The sequence below is a fragment of the Hoplias malabaricus genome, chromosome 15, assembly GCF_029633855.1.
Source record: "Hoplias malabaricus isolate fHopMal1 chromosome 15, fHopMal1.hap1, whole genome shotgun sequence".
In the NCBI taxonomy this organism is placed as follows: Eukaryota; Metazoa; Chordata; class Actinopteri; order Characiformes; family Erythrinidae; genus Hoplias; species Hoplias malabaricus.
The window spans coordinates 18,900,083-18,920,105 of NC_089814.1; the positions used below are offsets into that span (position 1 = coordinate 18,900,083).

General features: G+C 38.5%; 1 protein-coding gene across 1 annotated transcript in view; it reads right to left on the bottom strand.

Annotated features, from left to right (window-relative positions):
• Positions 1-17,805, bottom strand: part of caln2 (calneuron 2) — a 40,032-nt gene extending 22,227 nt beyond the window's left edge. Inside the window, exons 1-3 of the mRNA XM_066646357.1 lie at positions 17,260-17,805; positions 5,640-5,761; positions 2,193-2,336 (exon numbers count right to left, since the gene is read on the bottom strand). Coding sequence (XP_066502454.1) covers positions 2,193-2,336; positions 5,640-5,754 — 259 coding nt within the window. The 5' untranslated portion in view covers positions 5,755-5,761; positions 17,260-17,805. The remainder of the gene's footprint in view (positions 1-2,192; positions 2,337-5,639; positions 5,762-17,259) is intronic.
• Positions 17,806-20,023: the final 2,218 nt, after the last annotated feature.

The following is a 20,023-nucleotide window of genomic DNA, read 5'->3' on the forward strand; positions in this document are numbered from 1 at the left end:
TCCACACGCCATCATCTCAGATCCTTCAGTCATTCCATGAAGGGTGTGCCATCTTAATCCTCAACATTCAATTTGTTTATAAAAGCCTGTCATTCATAACAAATGGAAAATGCTTTTACAGTTCTCTGTACACTCATATCACTCAATAAAATTTATATTAACAGCAAATTAATCAATGCCAAAATGTTTATCTTTTTCCAAGGATATAAATCAATTGACCAAATATATTCACTGAATCAAGTTTCCCTCTGCAGTTATCAGTTTACAGGTTAAAGGCTTGCATGAGTTTTGTGAAACCAACCACTAAAATGTTAACAGACTATTATGCTAGTGGCTAATTACTATCAATTACTCTATTGTAAAACTAGTACTTCGTATAAAAATATGTAGGCCCTATGGGTTTAATGGGTTAAGCCTGGTTGTTCCTGCCCAGTCAAACACTTGTTCTCACAGTGGTGTACTTTTGGAGGATGAGTCATTGTTCATGGATGAGCCTGTCTTGTGGAATAACAGACCCACAGAAACTCCAATGTAAGACTGACAGCTGAACTTAATCATTAGACAAAGAGAACAATTAGCAGGTCCTCACTGTCCAAAATCTCAATGCAACCTCCAGTCGTCATTTTGCTTCTTTGTATACTCATTACTGCTGCATCATTTGTATTCCACACTTGAAATGTACAGACACCACTCAGGGACATCTCAAGAGACAGCATTTATTTATTTATTTATTAGAGAAGATGTATATGTAATAGTTAAAATTTCAGTCCATTTCATAGAAATGTTGTGTATTATAGTTGGTAGGTTACTGTTTAAACTATGCTATACAAAAAAAATATACAGTAAGAAACAGTTTTGTAAAACCATGTTTGGTACCTGTAATGGGCACTCAATGTAAAAGTGCTGTGTAGTTACAATCCATTTTATTAAAAAATGTGATATAAAAACCTCACTAATTAATCACTTAATTCAAATTGTGAAGTATAGTCACAAAATGTGAAAATACACATTCAAACTGCACTGTGAACATGCTCATTGTTATGAATATGAATTAATAATTTTGGTTCCAGATTGTCTCACTGTACAGTCCTAAGGTTCTCTGTACTTCATATCTCATTAAAAATGTTTAATTTAGAAACTGTGCACTGAAAGGTTATTTTTGCATCTCGGCAAGTAACACTTCTTTGGACCCATTGGGAAATGTTTTTGTAATACTCAGCATCCCCTGCATCTCATCCTTTCTCCCACATCTTTTATGTCTTTCAGGGCTCTGTGGGTGTGTGTCATGTTGTAACACTAGACACTGGTGTTGTGCAGGAAGCACCACTCCGCTCAGCTGTCAGGATTGATCACTGCTTTATTGACAGAAAGATGAATAGATGCAGGTTCATCTATTCAACATTGACCTGTCCTTGTTAAAGCCATGAGTAAAGTACAGACTTTCTCAGGTTTTCCAGAGTTCACCTTGAGTGGTGCTTCTTGTCATGGATAAACTTGCAAGTAAGCCTGCTTTAAACTACTGTAAATCATTGGAAATCTCAAAAATGAAACTGTAATATCAAAAGAATGGTGCACTTTAATATATACCTGCACTTCTGAAACAAGAGGTGAAACTTGAACAGATTAATGATTAAAATCTGAGAGGACATTGCTGTGTGTCTTTTTTGATGGAAAAAAAATGTTTTTGTTCTAAAGTGCTTACTGGAATATATTTGCAAAAATAAATGTTTGTTTTCCAGCAATGGTTATTGAAAAGCCACATATTTAAAAATAGAAAATTGATAGCAGAAAAAAAACTACAATCACATCCCGTTCATCACAAGTACAGTATGATATTCTAGAATTCTATGGATTAAAGAGTTCAAACTATGTTTAACACTTTCATTAATGCTTTAGAGTAACATCAGAACACATATTGTATGAAGCAGGCAGTAATTCATGGTATGAATGGTAAATTATGAGCTATATTCACACGCTCAAAGATCTCAGCAGAGATATTGCTGATACAATGACATGTGAGACGGACGTTATGCTTGACGTACAATGTGTATGTTATTAAAGGGAATAGGGCAGTATTCATGCTAAAAAGGACACTGTTCGGGGGAGAGATGGAATAGACAGGAAAGAGAACAGAGGGTTTCAGGGAAATATAAGCCTAAGAGGAAGAGGATTAGAGAGAGAGAGAAATTCACCGTCCATGTCCAGCCGCTGCATAATGATGGCCAGCTCCACCTCACTGGGCATATAGCCCAGGGAGCGCATGGCCATGCCCAGTTCCTGCTTGGAAATGAAACCGTTCCCATCCCTGTCCAACACCCGAAAAGCCTCCCGGATCTCTTCACAAGGAGAAAGAAGAATATTTCCATTAGAATTACTAGACACTTAGAAGGAGTACAATTTGAATAGTATAGATGGATGGATGGATAGATGATAGAAAGAATGACAACCTGAAAGATAGACAGATGGCATAAAAACTGCCTACATCATAAATAATAGCCTGTATTTTCAACAATGCCAAACTAATAACTTGGCACTTGTAAGATGAGTACCAGTAGATGAGTTTGACCAAGCTCCAAATGACATTAGACACAAATTATGTCTCAGGTGTTTGGATGCATTGGGGTTAAATGTGTGAATCTGAATTAAGTACCTGCATTTACTTAAAGCAAAACACACATTGGCCAGAACCTGTTAATTTTAAGTTTTTTGGAGGTCGTGTATGGGCTTGGTTTTCAGCCGATTAAGTTTAACAGAACCTAAGTGCCGGCCACAAGGCCACACACATTAACAACAAGCATACCACCCATCTCTCTGCTCAGCGTCCATCTCTCGCCCTCATTTCCAGTGAGCATTACTCTTTTTTAGGGCCTCTTAAGAAAACCCTGCGGGATGATTGTGCAAGTGGAGCTGTAGTGGCACTGTGTTGTGAGATGTGATTATGAGAGCACTTCCTGCTCTTAACAAAGCCCACGGGCCAGTCGCCTTGGCTCAGATGCTGCCACCATTAGTGCTGGCCATGAGGTGAACTCATCCCTCTCCAGAACCTCTACAACTTCCCATAAACCTCTCTGCCCAGACCATAATGAACTGCCAGTAATCTGAGTAGTGTTAACCATGATTTACACTAAGCCTGTGAGAATTTGAACTAAATGATTTAACCAGAGTTATATGGAGCAGTTATTTAAATATTCCTTGTCAAAGGAGCTTTTTACCCTCTCATGCATTATTTATTTTTAACCATGTGCATTCCAACAGATTTTATAATGTAAGTATTACATTTGCTAGTATTGAAACACAAAAATAAACTTTTAAAAAAAATAGGTTAATAATATCATATATTTATGATACTTGTTCTTTTTAGATATCATATGTTATTGCTTGTTACAATGTGATATATTTCCACTGCTCGCTGAAATTCACTTTGGTTTTAACACATCTCAAAAACATTGGCTGGAAAATTGGTACTAATAATAGAAATATAAAAAAAAGAGCTGGAGAAGCAATTTACACCTAAAGAATGTGACTGGTATAAAAAGGGGATTGGGGGTTTATTTTCTACACATTGTTAGCTTGTGCCTGTAGATTTCTCTGTAATTCAAGAAAAGTGAGCGTTCTAATGTTCAGTTATGCACATTTTACACAGCATCCCACCTTTATTGGAATTGGGATTGTACACTCAGTATACGGTCAGTAAATACATTAGAGTCATAACAATGAACTAGTAAAGTTAGCTGTTAGGCTCCCTGCATGTATAAAGCACAGATGCATATTTCCAGAGAGATTTTTATTTCAGATGGATGGCCCATGTATCCTAACCAACAGCCACGAGTCTGTTTTAGTTTGTACAGTTACTTGTAAGTGTGATTATATGATACTTTCACTTTCAGAGTTTTTAAAAAACAGTATTTTTTGTTTCAGATGTAAGAACTGGCCAAATTTATCTCAAAAAATTATAATTTGAAAAACATGGGAAAGACATGCACCCCATTCCTCCTCATTTTACACAGCTGTCATTACTGTACATTAGGTGTATGTTTTTGCTATTGTGTTTGTTAAAGAATACGGTTAACAAAGCATGATGGAAATTTTATTATGTTTTTTATTTTTTGGTACAACTACCATACTCAGTTTTATGTAGCAAATCACTAAGGTACCACTGATCTTATCAGCATATCCATATTCATAACGGTCCCTGAAGCACATTTGTTGGTGAAGCATAAGCTTAAATAACCTGAGCTGGTAAACCAGCAGATTCACATAGCAAATTTTTTCATGAAATGTGTAAGTGAAGATATATCTTGTTCTTTTCATAATACGATAATACCCTTTCACATAAGCATTTACATATGAAGAGTAGGTTTCTTTATCACTGTCTCCTGAGGACTGGCTTCTGGTCACTCAAATACATCTTCACGTCAAGCTTTATCGCTTGGTCTTTCCACCAGTGCCAGTTCGCTAATTTAGGACATCTGTCTTCTCTTTCTGTGCCCTTAGGTATCACTGTGTTAAATGGCTAGGGATACACATCAGATAAAGTGAGATTTATGGTATCAGAACTTGAGAAAAGCAGTGTCCGTGCAAAGAATATATATATATATATATATATATATATATATATATATATATATATATATATATATATATATATATATATATATATATATATATATATATATATATTTATATATAAATATATATATAAAACTGAGGAGGGCAGATTTATATACACTTACACTAAATTGACCGTTTATTAAGTATACTTGTAATTTATCTATATTCCCTGGCTGTTTAATCAGGTATATCTAGAATATATGCCCATTACATAGGTTCACTGACTCTAACCCATCTGTTGATTCACAATTTAGCCACTCTCTCTATCCCATCCATCAGTAGTAAGACTACAAATGGACCACCACTGACCATGAATTAATTGGGTGATAGATCATTTTCAACACAGCAGTGGTACCAACATACTGATACAAATTCATCAGGTGCAGCTCTGGCTTTCTGATACTGTGTACACTTACTCTTCACTTTATTAGAAACATGCAATGGTTTACAATAAGTTTACAATTAAAATTTTATTTATTTCCATGTACACTCTGTTGTAGTCATCCTTTTGCCCAGGGGTTTCACACTGGGCACATTCCAGGCCACAGCTCTGTGGAGTGTAGTATTCAGCCACATTAATAAAGTTTATAAGGAACCCAGTTTTACTCTTGAGCTCTAGCCCTACATTAGTGGTCAGTTTCAGCCTTTTTGGTTTACGTCATTAACTTAATTGTTTCAGAATCCTATAGCACGTTCTAAAACATAAGGAAGTCTCTGTATAAAAATGTCTAAAAGCAAAATATGACAACACAGGGTACAAGAAAACAACCAAGGCACAGGACACTTACAGAGCTTACACAGTAAAAAAGAGCAATGGCAAAAAATCTGCTTTGAAAACTGTCTGAATTGGTGCCTTCACCCCTCTCATGATAATTAAATAAGGTAGGACATGAAAAGCAAGGAAGTGGAATTTACTCATCACAGCTTAACTTTTCATAAGTTTCACACATTAGTTGGGTTTCTATATGAATGTTTTACCTCACTGTGGACACTTACACACACACACACACACACACATGATCACTCACCGCCAAGCTCTTCAGTGGAGATGCTGGCAAGCTGCTCTTCACTGATTTCAGAGAGAGAGTGGGTCAGGAAGTTGTCTGTGTACAGCAACCCTGCTCTCACATGGTGAAAAGGCATCTTCTCCCTAAAACAAACAAACAAAACTTCAAATAGTGAACTACAAACACCTGTGCACACTCTGCACAGACATGCTGCTACACACTGTGCCAAAGTACAAAGGCACACAAACAACTCTGGGTTTGAGATGCATGATTTTAAGCTTCCAAACTGACTGAGCACTGAGCTCATAGCTGCCTCCAGAAGAAGACAATATAAACATAAAAAAATAAACATAAACCAAACAAAGCTATAAGCTTTGAGCTATAATAATAGCCATATATATATATATATATGTGTGTGTGTGTGTGTGTGTGTGTGTGTGTGTGCTGCCCTATATACATTTGGAAAAGATCATTAAGCACAAAATATTTATTTTTGTTGAATTAGTTTGTTGAATAAGGCTGAAATTATATCCTTATAATTTTCCAGCAGAAAATATCCCAGCAGATTTCTTTGAATCACACATTTTGGCACCCAATGTGGTAAGTGACTTTTGTAAGGTACTGTACATGCTGTAATTTAGTTGATTTAATTAAACAGATATTAAGTTGTAAGTGACATATTTTATCCTCTAATTTGTTAGTTTTACATGTTTATATTTGTGTTTGTGTATGTGTTTGCTCATTTGTCTATGTACAGAGTATGTGTGTGTCTATTTCAGCCAAAATTTATCCATGCCTAACTCTCCAGAGACTCCAGTCAAGCGTCTTCCCTCCTACCCACTTTACAGCACAGCATAAATTCACAGCACTGCTTAACAAAGCCATCCGCCCAGCTTCTGCAAAGATGCCTCTCAGACAATTAAGAGACTGCCAAGCAAGCAATAAAAGCATGTGCAACAAAAGAGCGTGTCTGCATACACACATGCACAAAAAAACACAAACACCTATATTCCTGACAGTCTTCACACAGTTGTTGGAATACCGGCCTAGAAAAAAAGAAAAATAAATAAACAACAACAGCCTCGTCACTCTGATTTATTCGGCCACGGCGGAACGGTTCATTGAGTGGCTCTAAACTCTTGTCTCAAATGTCGATAGTCCAGACAGAGGGTTTAAAAGAGCTCTCTAGCTGAGAAAGAGAGATAAATGTGTCTCAGTACAAATTCTTTGTACTTGCATTCTTCCTTGAGAAAGACAGCTTTTCCTCATTTATGTTAATGCTTTCAGACAATGCTTAGGCATTTTAGTATTCAAGTGAGATGTAGTAGTATAGGAGACTATTACCTGCACTATAGAACCCTTGTAATCTAGTGTAATGTAGAGATTTGTCAGTTCTTTTGGGAATTCTTAAAAGCACATTCACGTCCTATGAGCCCTATATATGCAAGGCTACAGAGAGCTGTCTGTTCCAGATAAGTTCCTGCAATGTCTTTGCTCATCTGAAAGAATGCGAATGAGCTTCTGCAGATTCACAGAGCAACCCAAATTCACACTGACTTCAACACTCGGACGTGATGGAGAATTACTGGAAAACAAAACAATAACAAAACAAAGTGCTTTAAATACGGTGTTCTCTGCTGAGCTTCTGTATACATCAAAGTACCATAATGCTATTAGGAGATGCTGACAGAGTAGAGCAACTAATTTCTGATGATGCTCACCAAGGACACACTGTGCAAATGTAATTACCATAGACATCAACAGCCCTGCAGGCACATAATGTTAGTTTAACATTTGATTGATCCAGAGCTCAGTTCTGCCCACTTGTGAATCAGCAATTAGACAGCACATATCCTACTTCTTATCCTGTGCTTTTATTTTTTACCCTGATGGCCACTTAAAAGTTTATGTAGCTCTATGTAACAGAGATAGTAAAAAAATCCTTTTTCAAGGCCAATTTAACCCCTTAGAATACAACAGGCGGACCCTGTGCCATTGTAAATGATGAATGTAAACTCTTTCTGATATCACTGCAGTGTGTTTACTTCAAAATGCAGTCCAAGATAAAAGATGACATATAAATGGTTAGTTATATTTGAGGTTTCTTCATCTACCTCACAACTGATCAAAATGGACAATGATGTAGTTGCTTTTATCACCTTGTTGGTGAGAGACTAATTTTGCTCAAATGGAAATTCCCTACACCTCCCTCTCATTCTGTCTGGATCGAATTTATCTTAAAATGCTTACTGTAAAAAAATGTCTGTGAATTTTACGGTGGAAAAGTGTAAAACCATGACAGTAAATGACTTCAAACTCTAAAAAGGTTGAAAACAGTTTCTGTAACATTGAAATACAGTAAATACTTTTATCAGCCAAAATACAATTTTATACATCTCTTTACTGTAAAATATACATTATTTCCCTGTTAAACACACAAACCATTAGGGATGGTACAAGTGTCCAAGGACTGGGAGGAGCTGAGACTCATTAGGGAGCTCCCAGCATGCTTTGCTTCTCCATATTTTCTGTGATTTTCAGAGTCTCTCTTTTTTTTTTCTGACTTTGAGACTTACTGATTTTGGGTTGCATTGAGGTGATCACTGTGTGTGTTTGTGTTTCTGTGCATATTATGTCGAGACGTGTGTTGGTCAGGAAAGTTCACCATCAGCCTGTGTTCCGCGTGTGGCACCCAGATACCGAACATTTCTTTAGTCCTTTCAGCAATATCTCCTTTTAAGGGCTGAATACAGAATGCAGTCTGGCTATATCTAAATATGGCTATATCTCTGTCTCCTTTCTCTAATTTGTCACACAATTCACATGTTAATTTTATAGCAAAACAATGTTTCTTTGTCATTTTTATGTAAATACCATGTTTTTTACAGTGTATATCCTATTTTTAACAGAAATGTACAGTAAACAAAACAGTCCTTAAATGTAAAATTTATGATTGCCAAAAACGTGACCGTATATTTTATGGTGAAATTCTGGCAACCACAGCTGCCAGTATTTTACCGTAAATTTTGTAGATAAAAATCAATCACACACTTAAAGGGACTCAAAACATTTAAGGTAATGTGGAACCCCTTGTTTTTATATACAAAACATTTTAACTTCCCTGAAATCCCAGTATGAGTATGAAATCCTTTGGGTCTGAGTTAAATTTTATGTCTTGCATGTAATCTAAGAACTGTTTGTGATGTGGAGGGCTGGGCTGGAGAAGTGGTATATGGTATATGGTGAGTGAACAAAAGGTACATAGAATGTTAAGCAGGACTTCTGTACCTGATTTAGTTGACCATTGATAATGTAATATAATATAAATTTATTTTATGTTTTTTCTTTTTTTTCTTTCATGGGTGGATTATATGTTGTCTATGCAAATTATAAGTGCAATTGTGCTGTAAACATCATGCATTTTGAAAATTTAATAAACAAATTCTTAAAAAGGGCAGCACGGTGGCGCAGTGTCCTGCTCCGGGTGACTATCTGAGGAATTTGGTTTGTTCTCCCCATGTCCACATGGGTTTCCTTCGGGTGCTCAGATTTCCTCCCACGGTCCAAAAACATACATTGGTAGGTGGATTTGTGACTCAAAAGTGTCCGTAGATGGATTACCAGAAAAAGTATGCTATATCCTCAACTAGCTAGGAGACCAACGATACCTGTACCACCCAATACCCTTTAACCAATACCAAAAGCCCTTATTCATCCACAGCTGAAGTGCCATTGAGAAAGACACCTAATTAACTAAACTGCTCCCAAGGTGCAGAGGAGGTTGATTACTGCCCCTACTGAGTGTAAACACAAACAGTAAAATACCTAACTGTACACCATTCAAATCAGTTGATTATACCGTTTCAAATCCATGATTTTTACCACCATTTACAAACAGATGCACTTTTTTGCTTGCATATAAATGAGAATATTAATATCACAATAATTACAACACTTATGTGGTCTCATAAAGTTCATTCATGTTGGCAAACTATATCCTTAGAAATCTGTAAGTTATTGCTACTTACTGAAAGCAACTGCACTATTCCAGAGCCCTTCTTTCCACTTATCTGGCCCTCACTCTCTAAAGTGAGCGAGCCAGCTGGCTCTGCGGAGTGTGCAGCCTGAACTCATGATTATTTTCATGCTTAAAAACCATAACCAGCCCAGAGTCCTGCATGTGGGATGTCACACACTTTTCTTTTTCGTGGTCTACAGTCCATCCATTAATCAAGTCTGTGTCTGACCTCTCAGTGCCAGGTTTCAAACCACACATTCAAGAGAGGGAATAGAGACACCTTATTTCAGATCCATCATACAGGAAGGATTAGCTTATTGGGCTCCAGTGCCATATTTGCACTGATCTCCACTGACATTTAATTTACATATCCTTCTACAAAGCCTCATACACTGATGGATTAACACATTTCTTCTGAGTGAAGTGACTCTCAGTGGAAAAGGAATTACAACTGCCCTGTTAACCATAACAAAACATTTTTCTCTGTAACAGCTCAGTATAGTGCTGTTTTTGGTTGTTTGTTTGGTTTTTTTGCCTGGTACTTTGTATTGGAAAGCTATTTTTTTTGTACACATGTACCTGTATTGATATTTGATAGATATAGTTTTACAGCATTATATTGCATTTCTCATTCTTCTGAACAAATAGGAAATGCTTTAGCTTATGCCTCAAAAATGCTTTAGCTTATGCCTTTGTTTGTTTTTATTTAGATCATCAATTGCTTAATACAGGTAGTTTTGCAGTCACACAGCTCCAGGGACCTGGAGGTTGTGGGCTCGATTCCTGCTCCAGGTGACTGTCTGTGAGGAGTTGGTGTGTTCTCCCTGTGTCTACGTGGGTTCCTCCGGGTGCTCCGGCTTCCTCCCACAGCCCAAAAATACACGTTGGTAGGTGGATTGGCGACTCAAAAGTGTGTGTGTGTGTGTGCGTGTTGCCCTGTGAAGGAGTGGCGCCCCCTCCAGGGTGTATTCCCGCCTTGCGCCCAATGATTCCAGGTAGGCTCAGAACCCACTATGACCCTGAACTGGATAAGCGATTACAGATAATGAAAGAATTGCTTAATACATATTGTAGGAAAAGGAGTTGGTGTGTTCCCCCCCTGTTGCCTGCGTGGGTTTCCTCCGGGTGCTCCGGTTTCCTCCCACAGTCCAAAAACACACGTTGCAGGTGGATTGGCGACTCGAAAGTGTCCGTAGGTGTGAGTGTGTGTGTGAATGTGTGTGTGTCTGTGTTGCCCTGTGAAGGACTGGCGTCCCCTCCAGGGTGTATTCCCGCCTTGCGCCCAATGATTCCAGGTGGGCTCTGGACCCCCCGCGACCCCAAATTGGATAAGCGGTTACAGATAATGGATGGATGGATGGATGTTGTAGGAAATGAATTTCTTACAAAAAAGAATTTCTCTCTGTTGAATATTCAAAAGTGTTTTTGCGGAATGCCTCCTGAACTGATGAATTCCTCTCAGATGAATTTCACTTATGAAGGAGAATCTATGAAATGTTAGACCAACCAATGGTCAAACCAATAAAACAGCTCAGACATGCATCTCATGAACCTCCAATTGGGAAGCAAATAGAAAGGTCATAGCAGAGTGTTATAATTTCTACTATGGAAGAACAACATGGAAAGTCAACAGCCAGAAAGAAGAAGAATGTGGAATAAAGCAGTAAGACATAGCAAAGCAAAAGTACAGAGGAAGAGGCAACAATTGCCAAGAACATTAGCATGTTCCCGGTGAAATAAAGGACATCATTGTAAACCATATTGTCATTCATGTCCTGACCATGCCTGAGGGTAGTCAAAGTGTGCAGATGTATTTTGGGAGACCAACTATGATCTCAATCATTCAGACATTTCACAGAGAGAACAGATGTGTAAACCAACAGTGTGAATGAAGAGTGATACTGTATACTTACAGTCTAAAAACAGGGGCCACTGGGGCCTAAAAGTTAGGGAAGCAGACTTGGGACAGGAAGGTCACTGGAAAATTGTGGGAAAGTAAAGAAATAGTCTCCTATATCAAAAAAAAAAAAAATGGCTGAAGTGGCTTTTAGCAAGGAACCTTAAACCCAAATGCCCCCCAGGCTCTGGGATGGCTGCCACTGTGAGTGTGTGTATATGCTCACTGCCACATGTACTACACATAATATAATAACATTTTAATACAAGTTTACATTTACTAACATCCAATCTTCTGCAGTCAGACTCTCACATACAGTAAAATGTAAAATTTTTATTGATTAAATTGATACATGCCACACAGAAAAAGGGCAGCATTTTACCAATCAGAAAATGCTTACAGAGTACATTGTTATTTGTAAACATTTTTAGTGCATTGATTATATTTTTCATAAGAATGGGCCTTATAAATCTACAAACTGATGCAGAGATGCAGCTTGAGTGTTTGTGAGGTGCAGACCCAACAATATTGCTTGGTCCAGCACATCTGCTCTTGGCTCTGCTCCAGGATCAGTAGTGGAGATATGGGTGGCATTTGGGTCACAGGTACTGCACCTATCTGCCACAGCTGCTGGGAAGCTCATTAAGGCAGTTCCCAAAAAAGGCACACATGAGCATGTCATGATAATGACCTCCAACAACAAGGCAGGGCCTGCACAAGGTTAATTGCAGTGCACATCCCAACAAATAAATGGCACTCAAAGAGACTCGGGTCAAAGAATGACACTAAACACTGCTGTTATAAAAAGAATTTGAAATTAAGTTTTAATATGAAAGAGCCCTGAGGGAAGAGGGTGTACTCACACTGCATTTACCAAACATGCTAAAGCGAAATTACACTAATAACAAAAAGTAATGAAAAGTTTATGACTAGCATAAAAGGAGCCTGAACTAGAGAGTGAGAGAAAGAGAGAGAGAGCAAGCATGAGAGAGAGAGAGAGAGAGAGAGAGAGAGAGAGAGAGAGTGATATAGACAGCAACAGATGGATTTGAGAGAGAAAAACAGATTAGAAATAGATGAAGCAAAAGGCAGAATAAACAAATAGTGAGAGAGACTGTCAAGGTGAAAGAGGGAGGGAGAAAGAGCAAGATGGAGTGAGAGAGAGAGGGAGGGAGAGAGGGATCAATCAGTCAAGAGAGATATGGATGATATATGATCAAAAGTAAGAGAAGAGGTAGAGAGAAACAGAAAAGAGAAACAAAGTTAGGAGGAGGGAGCAAATGAGAGACAGAATGTAACTAATGTGAGGGAGTAAGAGGGAGAGAAAAAAATCTAGAGAGAAAGGGAGAAGAGGCGATATGGAGTGTGAGGAAGAGATTGAAAGAGAATGAGAAAGAGAGAGATAGAGAGGGAGAAAGGGTGATATGGAGTGTGAGGGAGAGAGAGAAAGAGAGAGAGGCAGGCAGATGGAGTGATGGGAAGCATACAAAGTGAGAAGAGAGCAAGAGGAATGTGTGTGTGTGTGTGTGTGAGAGAGAGAGAGAGAGAGAGAGAGAGAGAGAGAGAGAGAGAGAGAGAGAGAGAGAGAGAGAGGGAGAAAGAAACAAACTCTCTCAGTTTGTCACACTTTATGATGGATGAAGCTGTAGCTGTGTCAGAAATGTCAGTAGAGCTCTTGGGACTCATGAACCTTCTCACACCATGAAGCACTTAGCACCTCACCTTATATGTGCCTCTATAACTGCTCCAACCTCAGAAGAATCAGAGTTGAGCGTCTCTGTCATAAATGTAGAGCAATATGTATGTACACCTGTGTTCACCTGAGGACTGTCTGTCTAAACAAAATGGTTTATAGTCTGAAACAAGCAGCAGCTTTGTGATATTAGGGGTGTCCTGACTACTGGCCATAGTATATCTACATGCTTAACCATGCCACAGTGTCTTTGATGTGAAAAACCAAAAGCCATTATAGCACTAATGCCCTTCATTGTGGAGAATCATCAACCTGTTACATATGAATGAGTGAGTAACAAGCCTTGAAGCACTTTGTATAAAAATTTAAGGCACCCATAATGACTGTTTAAAGTGACAAGAAATCCTCTTAGCCGTTTACAGCACTGGTTCTTATAAGTCCTCAGGACCCCAAGGCAGTCTTTAATATTGCTCCAACAGATCACAACTGTAACAGTATTCTTAACGGGACAGATCAGGTGTTGGAATCTGGGAGCCTGAAAACTGTTCTGGGAACCAAAATAAATATAAATATATTTATGTAAACAAATAACCAAATGTTAATGATGTAACTGAGATGCTTGTATGGAGTCCTTTAAATGGCTGAAGAATCTTCACAAACTGTATTGTTTCTGTATCTATTAAAAGCTTATGGGTCAAGTTATAAAAGCTTATAAAAGGCATTATCTGCAGATTCTCTCAGGAAAAAAGAGACATTAAACTTACTTATAAATGTTATGTCCAGTGTTTTCTCACAATGTACATGGTCTTAAAATTAAGACGATAATTAACAATAAATTCACTCAACTTGGCATTCCAAATCTAGTAAAATTCTGAATTTAAGCATTCCCACAAATAAATTTTATTTCTTTAAATTATAGATCAGGGCGGCACGGTGGCGCAGCAGGTAGTGTCGCTGTCACACAGCTCCAGGGACCTGGAGGTTGTGGGTTCGATTTCCGCTCCGGGTGACTGTCTGTGAGGAGTTGGTGTGTTCTCCTCGTGTCCGCGTGGGTTTCCTCTGGGTGCTCCAGTTTCCTCCCACAGTCCAAAACACACATTGGTAGGTGGATTGGTGACTCAAAAGTGTCCGTAGGTGTGAGTGAATGTGTATCTATGTGTCTTTGTTGCCCTGTGAAGGACTGGCGCCCCCTCCAGGGTGTATTCCTGCCTTGCGCCCAATGATTCCTGGTAGGCTCTGGACCCACTGCGACCCTGAACTGGATAAGCGGTTACAGATAATGAATGAATGAATGAAATTATAGATCAGCAAATCTTGTGAATACAGTAGATTTTTAAAATAGCTTATTACCTGCACACATTCCTTTAGTGAGAAAATAAGCAGTTTGGATATATCATGTGAATTGAAGGATTTGTTATTATGCCAGTCTAGTATTCCTTGCAAAGATTATCCTGCAGAACAGCACCTCTCAGTATAAATGTTCCCTCTGCTCTACCAGATCTAATTCTAAAATTATAAACAGTCAGATAACTAAATGCTGGGGTGAGTCTGATCAGGGAAATGACTAGGCTTGGGATCAATAGACCTTGAAAAGAAAGTGCATTAAAACACACAATGACTGGCATTCTCCTTATTCCATTCACATCCCCCAGAGTTTTCTGTTTTTCAGATCAGGCAGCATGTTGTTTGAGTCCCACCTGGGTGAGCTCATGATAATGACCCCTGACAGCAATGTCGAATGGAAATTAGACAGAGTCTAATATTAGGTGAACAGTAAATACAGTTTCATGTGCCTTAACTCTAAAACTACTGGATGTTTCATCCCTGGCCTTTTAGAAATCTATAACCATGAAGCTATAACACAGCACAGAAACAGATCAATATAATGGGCGCCCTGCATTTTATATGTCTCTTTTGGGGTTTTTATAACTTTGTAAGTCCTGCTTAATGGGGAATTAACTGATTTGGAATTCTGAGATCTGAAATGTGAAATGTGACATTTTAGAGAAACACCGTGAGTCAGCTTATTATGTCAAAGGGTGTAAATGTGTGCCTTTTGTTTTTGTTTATAAATACAGTTTCATAAAAAGAGTAACGTGTAGGTTTTGTAAAGAAAACATATTTTGTACCATTAGCACCATACAAATACTGATTCAGAAAATATACATAGATACACTGGTCATGTTGGATAGTGAAATACCTGCATTTAAGTTGTGATCTGATGCTCTTATCACCTCCATTCTATATCAACATCTGAGTCAGTAGGTTCCTGTAAAATGAACGCCTTCTGAATGGCCTTGTTTACATCACAACAACTGAAATATGCACACATTTGCTCCTGCACGAAGCTCTCTGGACAATATGTCTGGCTAGGCGTTATTGCCCAAGTTGTAATGTTTTCTCCAAATTCACTTGACACTGGACAGTGAGTGTACCATTTGGACTGTGAGGCTGAGCTCTGAAGCAATGCACCTGCAGTGCAACACAAACAAGCAAATTCTGCTCATCAGTGTAAAATACCTAATCCTTCCCTTCCATTCATGACCATAAATCAGGCACACATTCACCTTGACATTGTTCTGAGAGACATGCAGATGCTCAATGTTTAGGCAGAATAGGAGAGCACATAACAAATTACAATAAATATCCCTGATAAAATACTATTAATTTGATTAAAACAACACTAAATCATTTTTGTTAAAAGGACAAATAGGCTAAACATAATTAAATACATCAAATAAATAAAAAAATGGGTAGAAATAATAATTACACATGTATAAACTATGAACATGAGATTCCAGCATAGCCTTCCCATGAGGGAATCCACATTTCACACTGTCCGGAGGTCACTCAGTGCAGGAAAAGGAAATTAAACCACAGATAACGAGGCTTAAATGAATTATTTGCAGCTAATTAAAAGGCACAGCATGTTTTTAAATGGAGAGAGAAATCTGTGTTGCTGGACTGTGGTCAGAGCTCCAGTAAGAGGAGGTCAGTCTCTAGGGAGGGTAAGATGCTTGGATGCTTTGCTTACCCCTGAAATGTCCCTCTGGTGACTAATTCCCACAGAGACCCACTTGAGTCTCTGGAGTGTCCAGAGTACATGTCCTGATATCTGACTGGACTGTGAGGTGGACAGAGCACACAACAGCAACTCTGAGTCTGACCTGTCTGCCACCATCCTCCAAATGGCTAAGGCAAAGGCCACAGCTCAATGGAGATTCTCAGAGAACAGTAACAGTAAGAAAGAGCAGTGTACTCTAAGAGATCTCCACAGGATTGACATTCAGAAACACACTGACCAATCACACATCACACCAGGGTCCCACAGAACAAAAATGGGATTCATGACCTACAAGGTGATATGTCAGAATGAATGGATTGGTAGTTTATTATATTTCTTGTTTAACGTATATGAATTAATGATTATTATTATTATTATTTACAAATCTGTATATTAATTTACAGCTATTTTAAGCACGAATATTTTGACAGAATAACAGCTGACGTATAAATTGGATTATAAAAACATCATTGCTATGTCCTGAAAACAAGATTTATATTTTTTCGCTGATTTTAGTCCCGTAAACCGGGACATATTTTCCAGGCGTGGACATGCGCTAATGCACGAGCGCGAATATAACACATAGTTAATGTTCAGTGTTTTTTTTTTTTTCTTTATTTGAATTCACACAATGCAAAATAACCGAGCACTAGGCGACACAACTGCGCTAAACTGTGTCTGGCTTGAATTTTGAATTCTCGCGTTAAATCAATGTCAATGCACTTGCGCATGAAGCACTGACCGTGGAGCATGTCTCAGTCAGTCAGCGGAAGACCACCTGAGCTATATTTGGGACAGTTGGCGCACCGCCCCCGCCCCACTTCCCATTTCCACCTTCACCACAGACTACAGTTCAACTGCCCGAGGAAGACAACAGGTGCCGAACCACCCCCCAGCCCCCAACACACACACAGACAGTTTTTAAACCGCAAGGTGTCTTCAGTAACGACCGAGTGAAGTATCTCCTACCTCTTTGAAGGTTATGTCTCTGTCCGCGGAGGGGTCTCCAGGGTTTGCCGGAGATTCTACGTATAAATCTCTCTTCGTTTTCTCATGTGTAGTGGCGGTCCACTGTATATCTCACTACTGAGGATGCAAGAGAAACATCGGAGTGCTGTTTGTAGTCCCCCGGGCGTGTGAAGTCTCCACAGCCACTGCAGCACAGAGTTCACTCACATTGGAGGCTCCTCCATCAGTCCATGGCTCCATATTGTGAAGTTCTGAGTAGGAATTGTTGGCTTCAGAAAGCCCCCTAATCTCACACACTCTGCGCCCACCACACTTTGCACCACGGAAGCCGAGCCCAATTCACAGCAACCTTTCAAACTGTTGACGCATCTTCTTCTTTTTCGCTGAGGCGACGCTCACACACGCGGAGGGAGCCGCTCTTCTCACGCCCGAAGGCGGGAAATCTTTCCCCATTCCCACATTCCCTTTTCTCCCGCTCTGTGAAAGGTTTTTGGGCCCAGCAACGATTTCACAGCTCAACTGCTGCAGTCGAATCGGGTCCGGGGTGTTTTCCCTTCTTCAGAAACATGGCAGGTGTGTGTGTGTGTGTGAGTGAAAGTGGTGGGGGTGGAGCTAGGAATAGCGTCGAGGACCCAAATCCCCCAATTCTTAAGAAAAGCATGGAGACACAGATATCCGAAACCATGTGAATACATCCCATTAAAGCCATTCTCAGCAAATCCCGCCACCACATTATATTTCACCAGGCCTATTTATTAGCTTTCACAGCTACCTAGTCTATAATAAGACAGTCTCTGGCCCTACAGCACATTCAAAGTATGTGGGTCATGAGTTATAATATTCCACCAACTCGGTTTTTTGCTGCACGGTGAAAAAAACAGAGACCGTCGTTTTATTTTCGTGATTTCTAATCAAAATGGCTATTAGATTTTTTATTGTTTAGGGTCATGTAACATATATTTAGGCATAGCAGGAAAGTGCAGATGCCTCAACAACAAAACAAACTATACTGGGTTTATCTTTTGTATTTGTTACATATTAAATATCCCATTTGTTCCTTACTTTTTCTGAGAAAAGCTGCACCTCCAAAGTTAAGTCTTACAAAGTTGATTGCACTTTCTCACATTCCAGTGAATCCAAAACATATTCATTAAGGCTTGGAGTATGGAGTGACCTCTTCATAGCTTTGAAAACACCAACAGTTTTCTTTTTTTTTTACTTTATTAACTACTACTATTATTTTGGTCAATATCCTTTTCTCTGCTTCTTCACAGCTACATTTCCTGCCTTTCACCTATTCTCCCTATTACAGGTCAATGAAGCTGTTTTAAACCTGTAACTAATTACTACTACTACTACTACTACTACTACTACTACTAATAATAATAATAATAATAATAATAATAAATAATGATAATATTTATTGGCACTTTTCTTGACACCTAACAGCATCTTACATCACATAAGGTAAGCAGTAAAACATACCATAATTGAATTAAAACATCAATAAATCAACAACCGCTTAAAACATCAGTATAATTGCAAAATTAGATGCAATTAAAGTGAATAAGTCAGATGAAAAATTTTGTTTTAAGAGCAAATATGAACTCAATAATAGTATCCATTGCGCAAATATGAGAGAAAAGTGCATTCCACAGTTTGTGTGCAGCAAAGGAGAAGGCCCTGGCACCTACTGTGATAAGATTGATTGATAGCTTGTAGTGCCAGAGAACCTTATCTAAAAAGACCACAAAGAGTTGTAAGGGGTATAGACCTGAGAAAGGCAGGAGAAAGATTATGAAGCGATTTAAATATCAATAATAATATTTAAAAATTAATCAACTGTCACACAAAGAGTAGAGGGGGTAACAGGCTCACTCAACATGGAATGTTTTCTAATCCATGCTGCAGAAGTCTGGATGAACCAAAGTCGTTGAATACGTTTGATGGGAACACCTGTGAGGATTGCATTGCAATAGTCTACACGTGATGCTACCAATGCAGTGACTAAGACTTCTGAAGGATGCTGGAATAAAGCCGGCTTTAATGTAAAGATGTTTCATTGTGGCTTCAACCATGGAAAGAGAACAGACATTATTTTTGAAAGTTTAGCTTTAGACTCAATAAGGAGTCACTCATTTTTATGTACTGCTATTGAATATTAGGTAGTTATCAGTCATTCATTTATGTATGTCACAACGACAGGGAGAAATCAAACAACTACAACCATGAGAACAGGAATATAAACACAACAACAGAAGTGCAAACGTGAGAACACACAAGAACAGAAATAAAAATGTGGTAACAGAATACAATGCAAGAACAGAAATTAAATACATATGTGATAAATACATCCAATATCATGTATTTAGTGTGTACAGATTACAAGGGTACTGCTTAGAGACCCTGTGGAATGGAATGCAGCCTTGGCCTTTCAGGAGCATTTCTGGTGTAAACACCCCTCCAATGCAGCATCTCTTAAATGCAGTTAATGCTGTTGTGTTCTCACATTAGTAGTACTGTTCTCACGTTTATATGTATTTTCTCATATTAGCTCTGGTCTCATATTTGTACTTGTGTTGCATTCTATTAAAGTATCCTATGATTCTATCAAATTGCTATAAATCAGGGCTTCACAAAACTACTCATAAAACCTGTTTTGTATGAACTATCAACAATATGGACTTTGACACACGCTCTGTTCTTGTAATGAAATTGACCCAGAGTCTCATCGAAAAGGATGTTGAAAAATGGCGATATAAAA